This window comes from Phalacrocorax carbo, chromosome Z, assembly GCF_963921805.1.
Source record: "Phalacrocorax carbo chromosome Z, bPhaCar2.1, whole genome shotgun sequence".
Lineage (NCBI taxonomy): Eukaryota > Metazoa > Chordata > Aves > Suliformes > Phalacrocoracidae > Phalacrocorax > Phalacrocorax carbo.
Window position 1 is genome coordinate 36,076,057 of NC_087548.1, and position 20,424 is coordinate 36,096,480.

Below are 20,424 nucleotides of genomic sequence, written 5' to 3' on the forward strand. Positions count from 1 at the left end.
TGAATAAATGGGTGCTGTTTTGTCAAGGAGGTGATAACAAGAGGCAGGTAGCAGCTTTTTCACATCTTCACCTCCCTTGATAATGTATGCAGTGGCTCATCGTAGGTAACTGATGTTAATTTATTGAAGCACACCTGTACAGGGCTGGAAGTCAGGTAACCAGGCAAAAAGTATGTCTCTGCTTTTTCAGTACAGCTACCCAGAGGCCTATATCTGCACAAATTTAGTTCCGGAGACATCAGCAGGTTTTAATAAACCACCTACAGATATCTTGCTCCATACAAATCAAGGAGTTTACGTGTTTAAATCTGGACTGATTTAACTAGCAATCTAGTGGCATGATCAGACTTGGCACCAATAGTTGCCTCATATTTATTTATAAGTTACCCTGAGCTGATGTTATTTTGTTTTTAAATTTATTCATGGGGCTAAGTCACCTTTCCTACCTTGTGGGACACACACACATACACACATGCTCACTTAATAAGAAAGTTTAAAGACAAACCTGAGCAATTCATAGTACTGCTTTAATAGCAGAAAGACAAAGTGAAAAGTTATTGCTTTGTTCCTCTGAACAGGTACACTGAGAATTAACTTATTTTGCATATTGAGAGAAAGGAAAACATGGTAACGTACTCTTACTAATGCTGTTTCCTAGTGTAAGAAACACAGATTTTAATAGTGCCAGTACTGAGGCAAAACAGGGATTTAGCATGCACTAAGGCTGACAGAGAAGATGGCTGTATTTCTCCTTAAGTTCTGACAGTAGCTTTTCAACAAGACCTACCAAAGGCAGAAGGTCTACCCGCCTCCTGTTTCATCAGTTTTTCGACAACAGAATTCTTGTCTCTTAAAGATGAGATCCAAAAACGAAGCCAGCTGCTCTAAGCTATACCTGTCAGACCTTCACCTCTGCATGTGCTCTCCAACACAAACTCTTAGATGAAACTTTAGCATTACTGTCTTCTTTGGACAGGAAATAACTATTCCCTCCTCCCATCTGCATGTCTTATCCACTGTTCAGGATCTTTCCCTGAGCAGCTGTACCTCAGTGCTTGTTTCGAGGACCAACTACACCTATCTCTTCATAAAGCAAAGTCAGTATCTGCTGTGGCAGGACTCACAGATGAGGCCAGGAAGCAGGTCCCAGGGGAATATAACCACTGGGCCCACAGGCCTTTTCTCCTCACTCACAGGACAGACCTCCTCTGAGTCCAGAGAGAATTCACTTTAAAGGACAATTCTTTCCATTCAGGTACACAGTTCTCACAGGAACTTATCTTCTTCCCTTCTCTCTCTTTTCCATCTAAAATATTATTTGGAAACGATGTCTTTCTGTTCAAAAGGAGGCTTATGACATTGCTTCTGACATAATTTTCAATATGGTTTCTTTTCCTATTTACTCTCCGTTCCCTTCTTGTAACAAGACGTAACCTGAACATCTTGGCTTTAGAAGAAAGGACATCTGAATTAAATACAGAAACAGAAACGGATGAACTGATAATACAGGGAGTGGCTGGCAAAGAATGGAGAAAAAGTGATTTTCATAAGTGTAGTCTTCCAGGAAAAGAAAGACAGAAAGGCTTCTCTCTTTGGGGAAAAGATCAAAGATATAGGTATGTATAAGGTTGATTTGATGAGTGATGTTACTTGTAGCTCAGAAGATGATGAAAAAAGGCCCTTTTTATAAAATCTACGCTCAGTGAAGCTTGACAATTCAAAAGCAATACTGTCTAATTTTTAGAAGCGAAACAGAATTACTGGGTCATTGACAGTAAGGGACTCTGCTTTGCTTTCCTCTGCGCAGTGTTGAAAAAACACCTGAATCTTCTGGTTATCTTGACCCTAATTTACAAGGAATAGCATTGTTTAGTCAACGATCTCAGAAGATATTCCAGCTTTTCTGGCAGAAGGATATTTATACAGGAGCTGACCTTGGCACAAATGACATGGGAAGCTGGATTTAGTCAACAGTTAACACGAATTGCTACAGGATGCATTTCACAGCAGAGGGTTGCAGCTGTGACATGGACAAAAACCCTCCTTCAGTCAGAAGAGCACTGCGTTTGCTCACGACATGATCTGCTGCCGTCCTTAACCAGCACTTTGTATCACAACCCCACCCTTGCAAAGCCCATTTTACACAGCTACACCCACTGTCAACAATTTGGAGTTTTGTGTATGTACAGGACAGGGGGAATATAGTCAAACCTTTGATTAACTAGAATTGCATTGGAAATGGTCAAGCCATATCAGATGCCTCTAAAAGAAACAAAAAGGATCAGCCAATGCTATTTATCTCCATGTGAGTCTGCATTTTCTTATCTCTAACTAGTTATAACAGGATTAATAATATTATTATTACGAGTAATATGATTAATAAAATGACTAAAAATAGATATAATAACTTCACTGGACTCTATGAGCTATGGGAGAACTAGAGAGCTAGAACTCTAAAATCATTAAGAAGATAGTACTGAAAAAGTTATTTAATTTTAATTTTCAAAGCAAAGTAATTCTAAGCTTCTCAAGCTAGTCAAAGATTATGTGACTCACAACACAAGCAAATCACACAGGCTTTTTATAATGTGTCCAAAATGGAACACCAATACATGACAAATACTATCCAGGAATTATTACTGAGTGCTTTTTCTATAGGCAGCTAGTTCTTATTTCTTGTACAGCAATTAATAGCAAAATGCTTCTGAGCTTTTAAGTGAAATTGATTTAAGCGGCTGGAAGAAGTTCTTACTTTGCAATGCTATTAGTTATCCAGTTATCTTTGAGGTGCTCTCCATAATCTGAAGAGCTAGAAATTATGTAGTTAGGTAATGACCGCCTCTGAAATAAACATATATATTCAAAAGAAATATCAGCAGAAACCAAAAACAAAGTGAATGGAAAATTCTTTAGGGCAATTAAACAATCTGAGAAAAAAAAAAGATACTATATTAACTTAACTTCTACTTCCTAAATTTATTTTTAAAACCATTCTTTTTTTGAGGAAGTATTAGAAAACAACATTTAAAACGTTTACTTAAGTCTTTCATCCACTTTGTTTTATATGCTGTATGTATACTTCCATTTCTGCACATCCTTAGACATTGCACTTCTGAATAAGAATGGATAGCCCACAGAAATTTTGAAGATATTTCTCGCTCAAGTACCTGAAATAATTATCAATAACCATGCGAGTATTACTTGGTTCTTTCAAGGCATTTCCAGACAACTGTTGCAAACCAGCTGTACTAACGAACTTACAAAAATATCAAGTCTGAATGGGTACACAAACTATATCGTACCTTTGAATTTTTAAAGTGTATAACTGCTATTAAAACTTTGCAATTAAAGGATACAATATGCTAAGAATTTCTTTTGTCCCAAGCGCAACACGTAACTAAAAAATATTCTGAGTGTTACTAGTGGAATGGTATAAAAAGATGGTCTTGTGCCTTACAAAACTCAAAATTGTATGTAAATAATAATTTTATCTTTAAATACACAGCCTGCAACACAGGCTGCACACATCTTAACTCAGCATAGGTTATGCCACTAACTCACATGCTTCCCTTGTCAAACTCAAGTCTCATAAAAGTTATCAGGATACCCCAAGAAGGGAGTCTTAATTTACTTTTACCTGCTTCATATCCAGTTGTCCCATCGTACTTTTTTTGTCCTTCTAACCTGTTTTGAACTTGTATTCTTATATGTGTTCCTATTTTTCTGTTTAGTGGATTCCATAAATGGTAACAGAAGATATATTTGGGGAATGGACTCTCCATCAAAATGGAGAATTTTGGCTCCTCAGTATCCTCAACACTAACTTGCTTTCATTTTATATGACATGATATATTCACTTTCAAACCACTTCAGAGGTTGTCTTGGGCTTAGTGACCATGATATGACTGAGTTCTTGGTTCTTGGTGAAGTAAGAAGAGGGGTCAGCAGAACCACTACCATGGACTTCGGGAGCGCAGACTTTGGCCTGTTCAGGGCACTGGTTGGGAGAGTGAGTCACTTGGGACGAAGTCCTGAAGGGCAAAGTGGTCCAGGAAAGCTGGGCTTTCTTCAAGAAGGAAGTCTTGAAGGCACAGCAGCAGGCAAGTGCCGCAAGTGCCCAAGTGCCACAAGACAAACCGGTGGGGAAGATGACCGGCCTGGTTGAACAGGGAGCTTCTGCTGACACTCAGGAAAAAAAAGGAGAGTCTACAGCTTTTGGAAGAAGGGGCAGGTAACACAAGAAGAATACAGAGCCCTCGTTAGGTCTTGCAGGGAGAAAATTAGGCAAGCAAAAGCCCAGCTAGAACTCAACCTGGCCACTCCTGTAAGGGATAACAAAAAATGTTTTTACAACTATAGCAACAACAAAAAGAGAACCAAAGAGAATCTCCATCCTCTATTGGTCGCAGAGGGGAACATTGCAACTGAGGATGAGGAAAAGGCTGAGGTACTAAATGCCTTCTTTGCATAAGTCTTTAACAGTCAAACCAGTTATCCTTAAGGTACTCAGCCCCCTGCGCTGGAAGGCAGGGACATATCACAGAATAAACCCCCCATAATCCAGGAGGAAGCAATTTATGACCTGCTGAGCCACATGGACATTCACAAGTCTATGGGGCTGGATGGGATTCACCTGAGAGTACCGAGGGAGCTGGCAGAGGTGCTCACCAAGCCACTCTCGCTCATTCACCAGCAGTCCTGGTAAACAGGGAAGGTCCCAGATGACAGAAGGCTTGCCAGTGTGACACCCACCTACAAGAAGGCCGGAAGGAGGATCCAGGGAACTACAGGCCTATCAGCCTGACCTCCGTACCGGGGAAGGTTATGGAGCAGTTCATCTTGAGTGGGCTCACCAAGCATGTTGTGCTGGTTTTGTCTGGGAAAGGGTTAATTCTCTTCACTGTAGTGCCTGCAGTAGTCATGGACCTTTCCAGCTTCCCATGCTCTGCCACATGGGCAAGAGGCTGGGAGGGGTGGGGCCACAGCCAAGACAGCTGACCTCTACTAGCCAATGGGATGTTCATTCCATAACATGCGATGCCATGACCAGTACATTAACAGGGGCAGTTGGGGGTTGGGGGGAGGGGGTGGGCAGGCAGTTGTGGTTCCAGGGCTGGTGGCATCAGGGTCAGCAGGTGGTGAGTGGCTGCGTCACGTGTGGTTTGTTTTGGTTGTTCCTTCCCCCTTCCCCACAGCACTGCCCCTAGTTTTGCCTCTCTCATTATTTTGCTTTTCATTACATTACTATTGTTGCTATTATTGATTCATTTTAATCATTAGACTGTTCTTATCTCAACCCATGAGCTTTATCCTTCTGATTCCCTCCACCATTCCACCGGTGGGGGAGTGAGTGAGTGGCTGTGTGAGGCTGAGTTGCCAGCTAAATCACAACATGTGTGCAGGACAACCAGGGGATGAGGTCCAGTCAGTATGGCTTCATGAAAGGCAGGTCCCGCCTGACCAACCTGATCTCCTTTTATGACCAGGTGACCCGCCTAGTGGATGAGGTAAAGGCTGTGGGTGTTATCTACCTGGATTTTAGTAAAGCCTTTGACACTGTCTCCCACAGCATTCTCCTAGAGAAGCTGGCAGCTCATGGCTTGGACCGGTGTACTCTTCACTGAGTAAAAAAGTGGCTGGATGGCCAAGTCCAGAGAGTTGTGGTGAACGGAGCTAAATCCAGTTGGCAGCTGGTCACAAGTGGGGTTCCCCAGGGCTCAGCGTTGGGGCCAGTCTTGTTTAATATCTTATCAATGATCTGGATAAGGGGATCGAGTGCACACTTAGTAAGTTTGCAGAAGACAGCAAGTTGGGCGGGAGTGTTGATCTGCTGAAGGGTAGGAAGGCTCTGAAGAAGGACCTGGACAGGCTGGATCGATGGGCCGAGGCCAGCTGTATGAGGTTTAACAAGGCTTAGTTCCGGGTTCTGTACTTTGGTCACAAAACCCCCATGTAACTCTACAGGCTTGGGAAAGAGTGGCTGGAAAACTGCCTGTCAGAAAAGGACCTGGGGGTGACAGCATGACAACATGAGCCAACAGTGTGCCAGGATGGCCAAGAAGGCCAACAGCATCCTGGCTTGTATCAGGAATAGTGTGGCCAGCAGGAGCAGCGAAGTGATCGTGCCCCTGTACTTGACGCTGGTGAGGCCACACCTTGAATACTGTGTTTAGTTTTGGGCCCCTCACTACAAGAAGGACATTGAGTCACTGGAGCATGTCCAAAAAAGGGCAACAAAGCTGATGAAGGGTCTAGAGAGCAAGTCTTACGAGGAGAGGTTGAGGGAACTGGGGTTGCTTAGCCTGGAGAAGAGGCTAAGGGGAGACCTTATCACTCTCTACAACTACCTCAAAGGAGGTTGTAGTGAAGTAGGTGTTGGTCTCTTCTCCCAGGTCACTAGCAATAGAGCAAGAGGAAATGGCTTCAAACTGCATCAGGGGAGGTTTAGATTGGATATTAGGCAAAATTTATTTACTGCAAGAGTGATCAGGCATTGGCACAGGCTGTCCAGAGAGGTGGTGGAGTCACCATCCCTGGAGGTAAAGATGTGTAGACATGGCACTTCAGGGCATGGTTTAGGAGATATGGTAGTGTTGGGTTGATGGTTGGACTTGATGATCCTAGAGTTCTTTTCCAACCTTAATGATTCTATGATGATTTCAACGAATGAAAAAAAAAAAAAAAAAAAGGAGCTGTGTGTGAAATGTTTAGCTAGGTTTAATTTTCTTCCTGTGCCTGCTGAATTTTTACAACATAATGAACAAATATGAAAAACAAGTCAAGGAAAAGTGACAACCCAATCTCACCGTCAATCCATGAACCAGAGAGCTTTTGGTATGTGACAATATGATCATCATCACATGCAAAAGCTTTTTTCCACAAGTATGGAATAGATGTGATACCCTACAGCCTTGACAAATTCCATTTATATTACGTTATGTCCAGGAATCAAAAAGAATAGTGTATAAAAAAGCCCCAAACCTAAGAGTTTAAGGACCAGCTGCTTATGTTTAAGCCCAACTGTTTCAGTATTGATGCAACATAGCTAGAGCATGATGTCATCTGAAGGGCCAGCAGAACATACCCTGGCTGATCTTAAAAATATGTAGGGGTCTAGCCTCTCCTCTCTGAGTGTGCATAAATCCCATCAGTGGGGAAGGGAGCTGCTCACATGCAGAAACGATCAAATAGACTAAATGACCATTGTGGATAGAGAGGTGTGTAAGTTCTACTAAAGAAAGAGACAACTATTTTCTTAATATTTACTTGTTCTTGCTACAACATAGAAGCTAGTTTTAAAAATTGAAGAATAGAAAGAATAGTCTTCTAATGCTTCCTGATTGCTTTTATATGATCCTATGGAGATAGAAATCATTCTTTTATTCCAGTCCTTCCATTCTCACCCTCTGTCTATTCATCCAACTGTCCATCCACTCCTTCCCCTCCTTCCTAGTCCTGTGGTTTGATATGCATGTATAGAGATATTTGTATTGTATATAACTTACTATATATTTAATAGAAACTTTTCTTGTTTTAAAAGTTGCAGGGAGAATAAAACAAATGTAATAAAAGCTGTAGCTTATAAACAGAAGTGCAATACACATGTTTGCAGACACACAGAAAAGAATAATGACATTTATTATCTAGCCAGTCACTTAAGAGGAAGGCACAATATATACTGTTCAGAATGCCAAGCAACAATGAAAATCTTAAAGTGATAAAACTCTCTCAATGTCATGGGAACACGATTGTCACTTGTCATTACTGTGCATCTCTCTATTTCTTCATGTATCTTAATCTGCCTATTCTTACATAATTCAATACATTTAATAATGTAGAAGATCAATTAATATTTACTGACCTGTCTCTGCTTCTCCGTGATGGGAACGCAGCATTACAGCCAGCCACTGTGCAGACATGCATCTCTTTTAAATGAACATTTCTGTAGTGAAGCTTCACACTATAGGAACTCTTGAAACTTTTCTTGCACACATAGCAGATCTTGGGGTCTGGGCTAGAGCACATTTCACCTTCTGGGGAGAACTTCTGAGGGCTGCTGTAGTTAAATGTAGAAGCAAAACTTTCATGAAGGGCAGCCATACTGGCACTGCCTCCATTGTACAGTCCGTATTGGCTCATGTAGAACATATCATATGTAGGGTCTGTATACTCTTCCTTCACCTTAATGACATCTTGGTTGGAAGAGTCGTGATTTTCATCTGGTCTGTCACTGTGCATCATAGACTTTTCACCAGGTTCATGGAGGTGATCATCACCTTCCATGGATTCCTCACACAATTTGGGCTCTGATGACTCTGACTCATTTTCATAGTCTCTCTCATGCTCCTGATCTTCTGATGTCATGCTGTCTGCCCTTCTTATGTCTGGTCTGGAAATGCATCTGCTTCTGTCACTCTTGGAAAAGTCTTTCACAGACAGACCTGGGCTCATTTCCTCCTGAGAATGGCAGTGGTTGTCATGACCAATGTCATTCACCATCGTGCTGCTGTCATTCACCTCTTCATCTTCATCATCAAACTCATCAGCAGTATCGATAACTTCCTTTTCAATTTTAACTGGCATGCTCGACTTCCTTGGCTTCTTCTTGGGGGCAAGGTCAGCATTAGGCTCTGGGGTGGGCATCAGCACTGAAGGTACTGATGTCTCTGAAGGAGGAGGGGGATGCTGCTCCATGCTACTCACTGCTGGTATTATTGGACTAGTAGGGAGTGAGGTTGGAGGACTCACCATCTCTCCAGGAGTAAGTAAATTTCTGTAAAAAGGAGGAACAGGTTGGACAGTCTTTAAAGCTGGGAACACCAGCTGACTGGGAAGAGGGTTCTGTAGTACAGGATCTAAAGGGGGAGTGGTAAATGCCATCGGTGGACGCCCAGGGCTTGTTAAAGTTAGACTGGATTTTGTACTTGCTATGACCGGAGTAGCGGCACCTGACGTAGCTCGAATTAGATCTTTGTCGCGGTTATTCCTTAGCATAGGCATGTGGAGGCGGGGATTAGGGTTAGCACTGTGGCGATTGCGGCTTCTGAGAGAGCTGAAGACCATGTTGCAGCCCTCAATAGTGCACCGGTGCTTGATTTTCAGGTGAACGGCATTGTAGTGGATTTTAAGAGTACCTTTGTCATAGAAAGTTTTGCCACACGCATTGCAAAACACTCTTCCTTTCCTAGAGGCTGACCCCATTCTCCTCATTCTGTGAATGCGGAACGAGCTTTTAGTGTGTTCTGTTTTTGATAAATCATTGACAGGTGTAGGCGTCTGAACAGGAGAGACACAGGCTGGCTCAGTTTTGGGCTCCACATTTGTGATGCTGGTCAAAGCATTCCTGCTGGACGTTTGCTCGTTCTTAAAAGGCGTAGGGGAAACTTCAGATTCACTGCTCTCATTATATTCATTTTGGGTTGTAAGGCTTGGTTCACGGAGCCTCATTGCTGGCTGTTCCAGCAGGAGGCCATTTGGAGGCAGCCCCAGAAGTGGAGCAGAGACTGGATTTATGTACTGGAATGGAAGCAAGAATGCAAGGCTATTTGGGATGTTTTCAAAATGATGAATGCTGGAAGGGTTGCTATTCTCCAGGTGAGCAAGGAGACTTGGGCTCCTGGTGCGATTATTGCTTTCAATAAAAGTCCTTATATCTGAATCTGTCTTTGAAGATGGCACAGCCACAGCCTGCCCTTCTTTTTCTTGAATTGCCATCAGCTCCACAATGGATTTGGTTTCTCCAAATCTCAGGAACTGCTGAAGGGTAATGATCTCTTCTTCCCTGGACATGATGGCCCAGCGGTCCAGCACCTTGCCTGCAGCATCCTAGAGGCCATATGAAAGAAACAACAAAGACAAACACAAAGAAAAAACTTATTGATTCTGCATAATTACTGAATTCAAAAGAAGGTGCTCTGCTGTCTGAACATGAAACACCAAGCTCAAAAAATAACATGCAAACAGCGTTAATAGAACTCAACCAAAAAATGCAAACTTTCCAGCCATGCAAAAACAGTAATTAGAGTCACAGTCAGAGAAACTGAGTTTAATAATGTCAGACCAAACAAAATGTAGACTACAGGGCTCTGTGATCTAAAATGCTTTCAATACTTCCCTTTTAACAACAGTGATCTACGTACAATCCTACTGTTTAACGTACATTAGCGTAAAACATGAACTGTTGCTGTGCAATCCATTGTAAAATACAGAAAACTGTACCTTAATCTGTATTAAATGGTGACACTATAAGAAAGAGCTAAAAAAATGCATTTGACAGATTTGCTTCTTTAATATAAGCAGACATAAGACTGAAGTAGCTTACGGGCCACCTCATAAGAAATTTTGATGCAAGGCAAAAAATCTTAAAAATAGCACATAACACTTGTACCTTACTCCTTTTTTTTTCTTTTTTCCTTTTTTTTCCCCATGACAGCAATACTGAGAAACATATTCATTATAAACTTGCATCAAAAGGTAGAAATTAGGGCACTGGTTTTAAGCAGAACTGGGCTATTATTGGCAATTGATTGTAAGCTTGCAATCTTGGCATGGTTTAGACTGAAGAGATGACTTTTTTGCAGCCTTGTTATAAATGACAGCTAAAAATATGTAAAAAGTAAGCATCTGATGGATGTAGATAGCATAAATGTGTAAAAATGTTGTCTCTTAACATTGCCTTCTGATAGCAAGGGAAAAATCCAGAGAGAATACACATCAGTAATCACTAGACTATCTGTTGTTAAATATACATTAAAAAGCATTTCACACTTTCATTTTTGCTAGTAAGCATGAGATTTGCCTGAAGGTAGGACTTAAAAATTCTGCAATGTAATGTCAGGCAATCCATTCCAGCATGTATTGATAAAACCATATTAAAATACTTATATAACGAGTACAGCATTTTATTGGCATTTTTTCTTTTGGGCAAATGCTGGACATAACATCAGCACGGTAACTGTAACCAACAAGCACTGTTGTAGGCCATCAGATCAGAATTATTCCAATGCTTCTGTATGCATTAAACAGTTTGAAAGCCTTGCAAGATACTCCACCACACTGTCTCTGATCTTTTAAAATCTTGCATCTCAGCTTCAAACCCTTATCTGAACACTTTGGACTACATACTATTGCAAAAACCATTAGCTCTTGTTTGATTATGAAGCATACAAGTATATTTCTTGGTTTTTTCAGGTCTCATTTATTTATTTATTTTATTATTTTCAGTCTTCAGAGGACTGATTCATCTCTCCCCTCACATTTTCTAGAATACTGGAAAATGCAACTTGCCTGAAATAGTAAAGCATGTATTTATTTGATTACAGCTGGTTTTATTATTTCAGTTCTGATCTGTGTCACCTCTCTGGATACATGTATGTTTCAGTGCCTCAGATGCAACTGTAAAACCTTGAGAAAGGCTCCACACATGACCATTCACAATCAAACCCTACAAGACTATGAAACACTCAACAGAAATTAATGAAGGAAAATTTTACCCAGCTGACCCAGATGGAAAGCCCCATAAACCATCTCTGAGCAGAAAATGTTCCGCATGTATTTACACAGTGATGAAGGAAACACTATGATGCAGATGCTCGTCCTGGTTTGCAGCATTAGTCAGGAAATGTCCCCACCTTTGAACACCTTTAAGCACTGTGGACACCTGTAATTTCTATGCCCTCCCAGTTCTACCTGTCTGATGGAGCAGTATTTTACTGGCAGTTGGTGTTATCTAGTAGTAATAATCCAGAACACCAAAAAACTCCACCCAAAACCAAAACAAAGTGAAATAAAACAAAACCAAAATGGGGTGAGAGGCGGGAGAAAAAACCCACCACTACCACAAAAAATTAAAGAACAGGTTCATATTTTAAAGCTCTAAGACTATATTTTTTTCCCATCCAACTAACTTTGGCTACTCTGCCCATGAGTGTGACCTAAATCTTCTTACAACTACTTCTCACACAACTTCCAGCCATCCATACTGGTTCTGTGCTTCAGTAATTCCTACCTGGAACTGCAAAACCAGACCTGGTTCAGATTTTAGTCTCCAGGCCTTTGCTGTCACCTCTGACTCAATCTATACACACACATTTCTAATCCCAAGCCACAAGTATTCATTCCTTCTAACTGTAACTTGCATTGTTTGAAGATGGAAATAACATCGTCTAATTTACACTGCTTACATATATTGAATTAGGATTCCTGTCTGCAGCCAGCTGCAGGCTGCTTTGTAATGTACTACTGGTAGTAATTTGTTTTGTTTTTGCTTTAATTTGTAAATCACTCACAGGCTTATGTAACAGATGGATGCTTTACAAAAATGGATATTTAAGTAAATAAAAATTAAACACAGCCAGCACGACAGTAACTCATGAGAATTGTAGGTACAGATCCAGTAACAGACTTCCACACATAAGTGGAAGGTGGTATCACACGGGCTCCCACCTAGTAGCAATGTACCCAGCTCCTTGCATTCACATAATCTAAATGGGGGGGGGGGCTCTCAGTATGCTTTGTGGGAGTTATTCCACAGCTTAACTCACAGAAGCCAGTAGCTGGCTACATGAGCTACCTCTCAATGAGATGCCACCTTTGTTTCATTTCGTTTAAGGATTTGCAATGAGAAGGGCCAGACCTTCAGCAGCTGCTAAGTCCCACTGACTGGAGAAACCGGTAGTCAGGGGTGTCATTGTCATGGGGTTACCCGTGCTGTCACAGAAACAGCAGGAAATCTGAAAGCTGCTCTCAAATCATCCTTTTATATTCCTACTAGTTATATCAAGCTATATCTTGTTAATTTTCACAATAAGTTGTTTTTTTTTTTTTCCCCCAACATAGGTAAAGAAAAATTGCATAGATGCCTATATTTCATAGAAAACACGTTACTTACGGATACTGTGTAGCATATGCTTCAATATTTACATAATTATGGCTTTCCATAAATCATTGTAAGTATGTATTATTCAAAACTAGATAAAGAGTGAATAGGAATGTCATTTTTTGATAAAACTTAAAATTAACAAAAAATCTAACCATTATCCCCTTTGAATTAAGCTATAACTAGCTAGGGATCTCTCTGTATATGGTAATACTTGATTAGAGGTTCAAATCCTTTCTTACATGTAATCGATTTCTTGTTTCTTACAATCTCTCATGCTAAATTTTTTCCCCAAAGCCATTAAATCATATCCACATTTAAATATTTCATGACAAAAGGTTCCAATTTATATTACTTTTTTCATCTGATTAAGCCAAGGCTCCTGTGAGAATGTGTACAAGGAAGTCAGTGAGTATAAAGATACCACTGCACACTTACAGCTCTAAGCCAGACAGTAGACAAGTAAGCCCAACCGTACAGCATACAGTGATGATCTTCATTCTTTGTCCATACAGCCTTGTTTTGTTTTATTTTATTTTATTTTATTTTATTTTATTTTATTTTATTTTATTTTATTTTATTTTATTTTATTTTATTTTATTTTATTTTATTTTATTTTATTTTATTTTATTTTATTTTATTTTATATTTTATTTTATTTTATTTTAATGTCTGGGTGGCTCGCTCACAATTTCAGATGGAGCAAATCTTTTAATCTCTAAAAACCTCCAAGTATACAAGATATAACCTTGAATCTTTTTCTAACTCTGAACACACACCTCACTATTATTTGTACAGATACAGATTCACATACACACATACTACATTAGATCTATAAAGTAATGTCATGGTTAATCAGTCCTGAACCTGCCTCCTCACTTTTGCTGACCGTACGTTAGGAAGAGGTGTGTCAGGATATGTTAAGGTACATCTTGTCTTAAACTTCTGGGTCAGACAGAACAAGTGATGGGTGTCAAGACAATTATCTTGGATTATACAAATGGGCTACAACAGAAGATGGACACAAAGATCACTCTGAATTTTAGGAGCTTAATTGGGAAGGATTGTGAAGATGAGTCCTCATTTCCTAAGGGCCTTTAGGCTTTATAAGTTTCAAGCTTTCAATTCAGCTTTCAAACCTCGCAGTAAAAAACTGCGTATTCAGAAAAAGAGTCTATCCAAACATACACTATAAACATACAGTGTAAACCTTGAACTTTTGTTATGAAATCAGTTGTTTTAAACTCTCACTTTGTGTGAGAAGCTCCATTGACTCTTGTGCCTGCATTACTTGCAGATAATTTTAAGTCTGTGCTCACACAGACACATGCATGTACATACACATACACACCACAGACTTTCTGCAGTTCTATTTTTATCTTACTAATTAACTTCTTGGTATAGGTAAAATGTATACATACACCTGGCTGAATACATAGTGGCAGATGATTATACAAGAGTTAAGATTAATAGAAAGGTTAAAAAAAGTGAAAATTGCTTCTTAAACAAGCCTTATGTTCTGGGAAGTACTCAAAGATTATTGTTGGGCACTACTGTGATAACTTCTGAGAATCACTCAATGTTATACAGAAAAATACATTGCTAGCTTTCACATTTTAGCAAGTTTGCATATACACCATAAACTGACGCTTTTGATGCATATCAGCTAAGCATCCATGTTACAAAATATTACATAGGTACACGTTTGATTAAATGATTGTGCAAGCCTAGTGTTTACCACAAATCTGCTCCTATAAGACCTTCTTAAAGAGCTATGTACTTCTAGCTGATCTCAAAGAAACATTTTGAGTGCAGCTGTGGCAGTTGAAAAGCAGTCTGAAAGATATTCATTTGGTCATACTATAATTGCAGAGGATGGTTTTAATTAGGGTGCAGACGGAAAAAAAAATCAACATTTGTTTCTAATAAAGAAAAGCCTACATAATTTCCATGATTTAGGGTTTGCTGTTTTTGTTTGGCTCAATTTCCCAGGAGCATCTCTTTGCTTCCCAATTAAATTTCAAGTTGTTACACTATTGGTAGTCCTACTACTCCTGGGTTATAAGTTACCAAAAGTGTGCAGCAGCACACCATCTCACATTAGTACAGATGGGGCAATGTGCAACACCTCTTGCTCATTTTGGTTAACTCCCACTGACCTCAGTAGGATTAAGCCCTCTATCTAGTTTTCCATATAAACGTACACTCGCACATACGATCACATATTCGTTTTCCTGATAGGTGTCTTTACCATGCTGAACCTAACTCACCTTTGCTCCTGTAAACATGAAGAAAAGGTGTGCATACTTGCTCACCATTATACACGTGCAACCAATGAGATTTAACACATCCAGCCTGCAACAAGCCATGGTTAAAATTTTTTTCCCCCATCTGTCACTTCCCATCCACCTCCCACCAGCCCCCCTTCACCAAGTGAAACCATATGAACAAACTCATGTTTAAGTGTCAGCAGTCCTTTCCTTGAGTTATACTGCTGCAGCAGGAACAAACACAGTGCAGCACTACTGAGTCCTCAGTCAATAATGGAAATCTTTATCTTTTGGCTTCACTACAGCCTGCGCTCTGCTAGAAAAATCAAAAGCTATAGATCTTCTTCCTTTCTGTCATCCCCTTTCTCTTACCTGTTGGATTTGTTTTCTTTGTTCCAAAGGCACAGGGTATGCATGAGGATACCAGCATGTTCAGCAGGGGAAAAGAAGGTGGCTGCCTTTCCCCAAAGTATCACTGAGAATGACACTGGCAGTATATATTCAAACGAACAGTAACACAAAGGAGATTTTATTTACTTATATGCATGATTATTTTACTTTTGTTGCCAGGTTTATAATGGTACTTGCTCTGGTTGCTCCTTAGACTCCATGTCTCCTTATGCATTCAGCAGCAAAAAGCATTGCATTTTGACCAAAAGGACACCCATAGGCCTTTGCAAACTTTACTAACTGATATTGTAGATACTAGGTCAAATCTGGCTTCACTTTAGATCCAGTGTAATTGCACTTTAAATCCAGAGTAATTCCAGTGACCATGCTGGAAAATAATTTTGACATAACTTAGCCCTGAAATAAGATGTGGAGCCAAATCTGTTTGAATATATATTGGGGGCATACCACCATAGTGGAGCACAGCGGCTGTCTAACGACGCACAGGAGCACCGCTCAATGGTTTCGGAGTGAAAGTGAGGAACACCATGTCCTGCTGAATCTGCAGATGGAACGTAAGGAGGTGGAATGCAATAACCGCAGCTGAAACCTAGCCAGGATACCGCCGTTAACCACCCACGCTCTTGCTAAATGGCCTACAGGGTCTTTACTGACCAAAAGTATGCAGGTCCTCTGTTTTATATCTCATCCCAAAGACATATGCCAGGAGCACAGACCCCTACACAAACAACCTGCTGGAGCGCTGATATGCAGGGAGAAGTATGAAAATACTGGACCCCCAACACAAGACTGCTTTTGGGGACTGAAGTTCCTCATAGGGCACCCCAATTACCCTTTTCATTTTTCAGATTCACCAACCTTAAAATACATTTTATAGCACTGCCCTGAAAGGTGATGACACTCTGTGAAATGCCAGCTATAAAGCATCTGTGCAAACTGGGGCTAGGGGAGAGAGTCTCTTACTGTTTTCAGAAAAGAAACATTAATTTGAACTCCTTCCTGCTCTTCATGAATGTGTATTCACCTCTGCAACTCCAGTAAAACTATTAGGATGCAAGAGCACTTGTTTTAAATGCTTCTTCTGATTTTTAAAACATATTGTTTGACTTTTGATAAAATATTCACTTTGTTATGGAATGCTCTTGATTATGGACCAGATACGAATGTATAATTCACAAGATGATGACTTTTTTTCTTTTCTGAATAACACTGCATAGAGCATTTTTATTTTTAAAACTATGATAGATCACTGTGGGGTTACAACGTATTTAATCACAGCAGCTCGAGCTTCATTTAATCATAGCAACTACATCAAGCTGAGCCTCTTTACAATAGGGTGCCTGACAAGTTTCTTCACAGTGAACTGTCCACACTTTGAGGAAAATAATCTAAGCACAGCCAGAGCCTGATACTCTTCTTGCATTTACTAGTTTTACAGTAGTATAACACCTATGATGTCAACAAAATTTGCTTTGATTTACAACTGTCATCTTGGTGACAACTATTAAATGGCAATTTCTGTCAACTAATTGATAAGAGCAGAATTCCCATTAGCATGGATACACATTGATTCGGTAGCTTTAAGAGGATCCAAAGTTATCTTTCAGCAGTTGTCATTATTTCATTATTGACATTTATTTTGAAGTACCAGTGCCACTTCCCAAGTATTTTGCCGCTCTCCCCCCGAGAACTGCACAAATTTTCAAATGCAAACATTTATTCCCTTCACCATCAGGTCTGGTTGAGACTTTCAAAAGATTTCCAAAGACTTTCCTAAATGAGGAGTTAATGTGAGGTCACCAGATGATTTATGGTATCTGCTCACAGAAATATTTTTAATGCGCACTGAAGGTGAGGCATTTTTTGTCACATTCATCAAAAGGTAGCATATCAAGATTTTATAGAAATTGGGTATTCAAATTACTTAAACAACTTTGAAAGCCACAACTTTTGACGCCAAGTACAGAGGCATATTTTGACACCTTTGCTTCTCTGCAACCTGTGAGAATGGAAAATTCATTGAAATGTCTCTGAAGAAGCTTTGCCACTAACTTGTGGCAAGTAACAGAGTGTTTGCCCTTAGGCAGACATGATTCCTAGAGGTAACCAAACCACCAAGCGCACGGTATATGAAGACAAAAATTTTAGACTATGAGGTGTCACAAGGACTTTTCAGGACAGGATGTAAACAGAAACACAAACATAGCAAACCACTGAAATAATTCCAGCTATAAATTAATTTTACAATACAATTTTGCATGTAAGTGGGTAGGAAATACCCAGCATATGTATAACTTGTGCTGATTTTGGCTGGGATACAGTTTAATTTTCTTCATAGGAGCTAATATGGGGCTATGTTTTGGATTCATGCTGAAAACTGTTGGTAACACAGAGATGTTTTTGTTATTGCTGAGCAGCGCTTACACAGAGTCAAGGTCTTTTCTGCTTCTCACCCCACCCCACCAATGAGTGGGCTGGGGGTGCACAAGAGGCTGGGAGGAGACACAGCCAGGACAGCTTACCCAAACTGACCAAAGGGATATTCTACACCACATGACATCATGCTCAGCATCTAAAGCTGGGTGAAGAAGAAGGAAGTGGGGGGATGTTCAGAGTGATGGCATTTGTCTTCCCAGGTTAAGTGTGATGGAGCCCTGCTTTGCTGGAGATGACTGAATACCTGCCTGCCAATGGGAAGTAGTGAATTAATTCCTTGTTCTGCTTTGCTTGCATGCATGGCTTTTGCTTTCCTTATTAAACTGTCTTTATCTCAAATGAGTTTTCTCACTTTCACTCTTCCAATTCTCTCCCCCATTCCACCTGGGGGAAGTGAGCGAGTGGTGCGTAATTGCTGACTGGGGTTAAACCATGACATAACCACAGAAATTATTGATATTCATACTCACTTTTGGCAATTTTTACATATACAGTTGCCCATTTTGGATGCCATGTAAGAAAATTTGCCTTGATACTACCAGTTCCTGAAACTGCTTGTCGTTTTACTGGTTGGTGTCAGTGATGTGCAACTCACTGAGAAGTAAAGTTATGTTTTCTATGCTCTGGCAGTCTTTCAGTAAAACTAGTAAGCTAATTAAGCCCCTCTTTCTGAGCTTCAGTTTCACCAGTACTGAAAGAATGACACATAATTTTTATGAGAAACAGGAAACATTCACAAAGAGCACCGATGAGGTATTGTATTTGCAATACACAGAGCTGCAAGAGACAACCAGCCTCTCTTCAGTGATGACCATCCCCAATGCACAATGTGATAATATGAACAAATAATGTCTGTCATCCTTGCTCCATCTAACATGGACTGCACCAAAAGCAGGGCAAAACAACTAGCGGTCAAATCAAGTCAGATTATCAGATGGTCCTTTTCTCACTTTAAGTCTAAACTGACTAAAGCTATAACCCTAACTGGAAAATGTAAGCAAGAAAAGCTGAGTCTTCCCTGGCTTGTAAGTAAAACTTCCAAAGAAGTCAGTAAGAAATTTGCCTAACCAGGGTGTTGTAAGGAATTGAGAAGTTGACCAAGGACAAAAACACTGGAGTAAAAGCACCAATAGGTTATATTCATAAACTGGATTTCATTACATGCTTGGTTTTCTGATTGAACACAAATTGTGCCTCAACAGGGGATTTGGCTGTACTATATGCTGGGTGTATGATTGGCAGCAGAACCAGGAGATTTATTTCCATCTTTAATATTCATTAGGGGACTATGCATTATTACTTGCAATATATACAACGCAATCTTAATGAGGCCTTTTTCCTTTGACTGCTTACCTAAAAAATTTACAAAAAAAACAGGTGTGTCATAGGTGGCAATGTGATGCAAAATGGGGAGACAGCAGGGTGCAGAAGTGACACCAAAACGGCAAAGGTCATTGGAACATAAAAATGCTTTGGTACGTGAAGTGAGCTATCTGTTTGCACATATTAGAGGCACTGAAATGCAAAAGAAAGTGGGGGAAATTATATTACAGTGTACAAAGTAATAATAACTGTGCCTGCATGTCTTAATACCCTCTTGTCCCAGCAGCCCTGACTTTCTAGGCAGCCCACTTCTCCACATTAACAGTAGTCATTTGGAGAGCAGCAAACGTGCCATTAGAAGCACTTTTACAAGTGTATATTCATCCACCAATTAGCTTAATGTGGCCGCTTTCTGCATATTTTCTATCCAGGCTTGCACAAATCTTATTAATATTTCCCCCTAGCGCTTTGACAGATTACCTTGTCATTATGCATCCTGGAGCCTTTTAAACAATATGGGTAAACTACTGTTTGCGAGGTTAATGACAATTATCCCCTAATTACTGCATAAGTCACTCAGTCCATTTTATCTCATAGGCAGGGTTCTGCTCTGTGTATCTGCCATTGTGTCACTGTAAATGAATCTTGTATAGCTATGTTTATCTGTCGTTGCCTTGTAAATTACACTGACAGAAGAATGAACAAATTACTGTGTGTCATCACTAAAATATGGCTTCTGATAAAAAAAAGTCCCACAAGCACAGCACTTGAATTTTAGCCTGATCACAATTAGTAAACACATATTGAATGTTTTAGGAGATATATTTAGAAGTGGATGGGACACAGTGTGGTGGAAGAAGGCTCTGAACTGGTAAGCCTAAAGGCGGTAAAACAGAAGAAATATAGAAAGTTACTGTAGTAGTAATTCCATGATCACCTCCTGAGAACTATTCTGCTAATTTAACAGTTGATAGATAAGCCAGTGATATTTTTCCAAACAACCTCATATTCAGGGCAGTGCTGAATTCCACAATTTCTATTGTTTCTGACCACAGCCACATAGGACTTTTTTTTTAGCTGAGAAATCCAAACACAAGTTGGAAAGAAG

General features: G+C 40.0%; 1 protein-coding gene across 12 annotated transcripts in view; it reads right to left on the minus strand.

Annotated features, from left to right (window-relative positions):
- Positions 1 to 20,424, minus strand: part of BNC2 (basonuclin zinc finger protein 2) — a 326,513-nt gene that overhangs the window by 19,516 nt on the left and 286,573 nt on the right. For 11 of the 12 annotated variants that reach the window (XR_010370492.1, XM_064437881.1, XM_064437882.1 and 8 more), the window contains one exon: positions 7,862 to 9,825. Coding sequence is in view for 11 of the 12 variants with exons in the window: in XM_064437881.1 (XP_064293951.1) it covers positions 7,862 to 9,825 (1,964 nt within the window). In the remaining variant the exon portion in view is untranslated. Of the gene's footprint in view, positions 1 to 3,410; positions 4,323 to 7,861; positions 9,826 to 20,424 lie in introns of those variants that run through there. The other variant, XM_064437889.1, reaches the window with a different exon arrangement.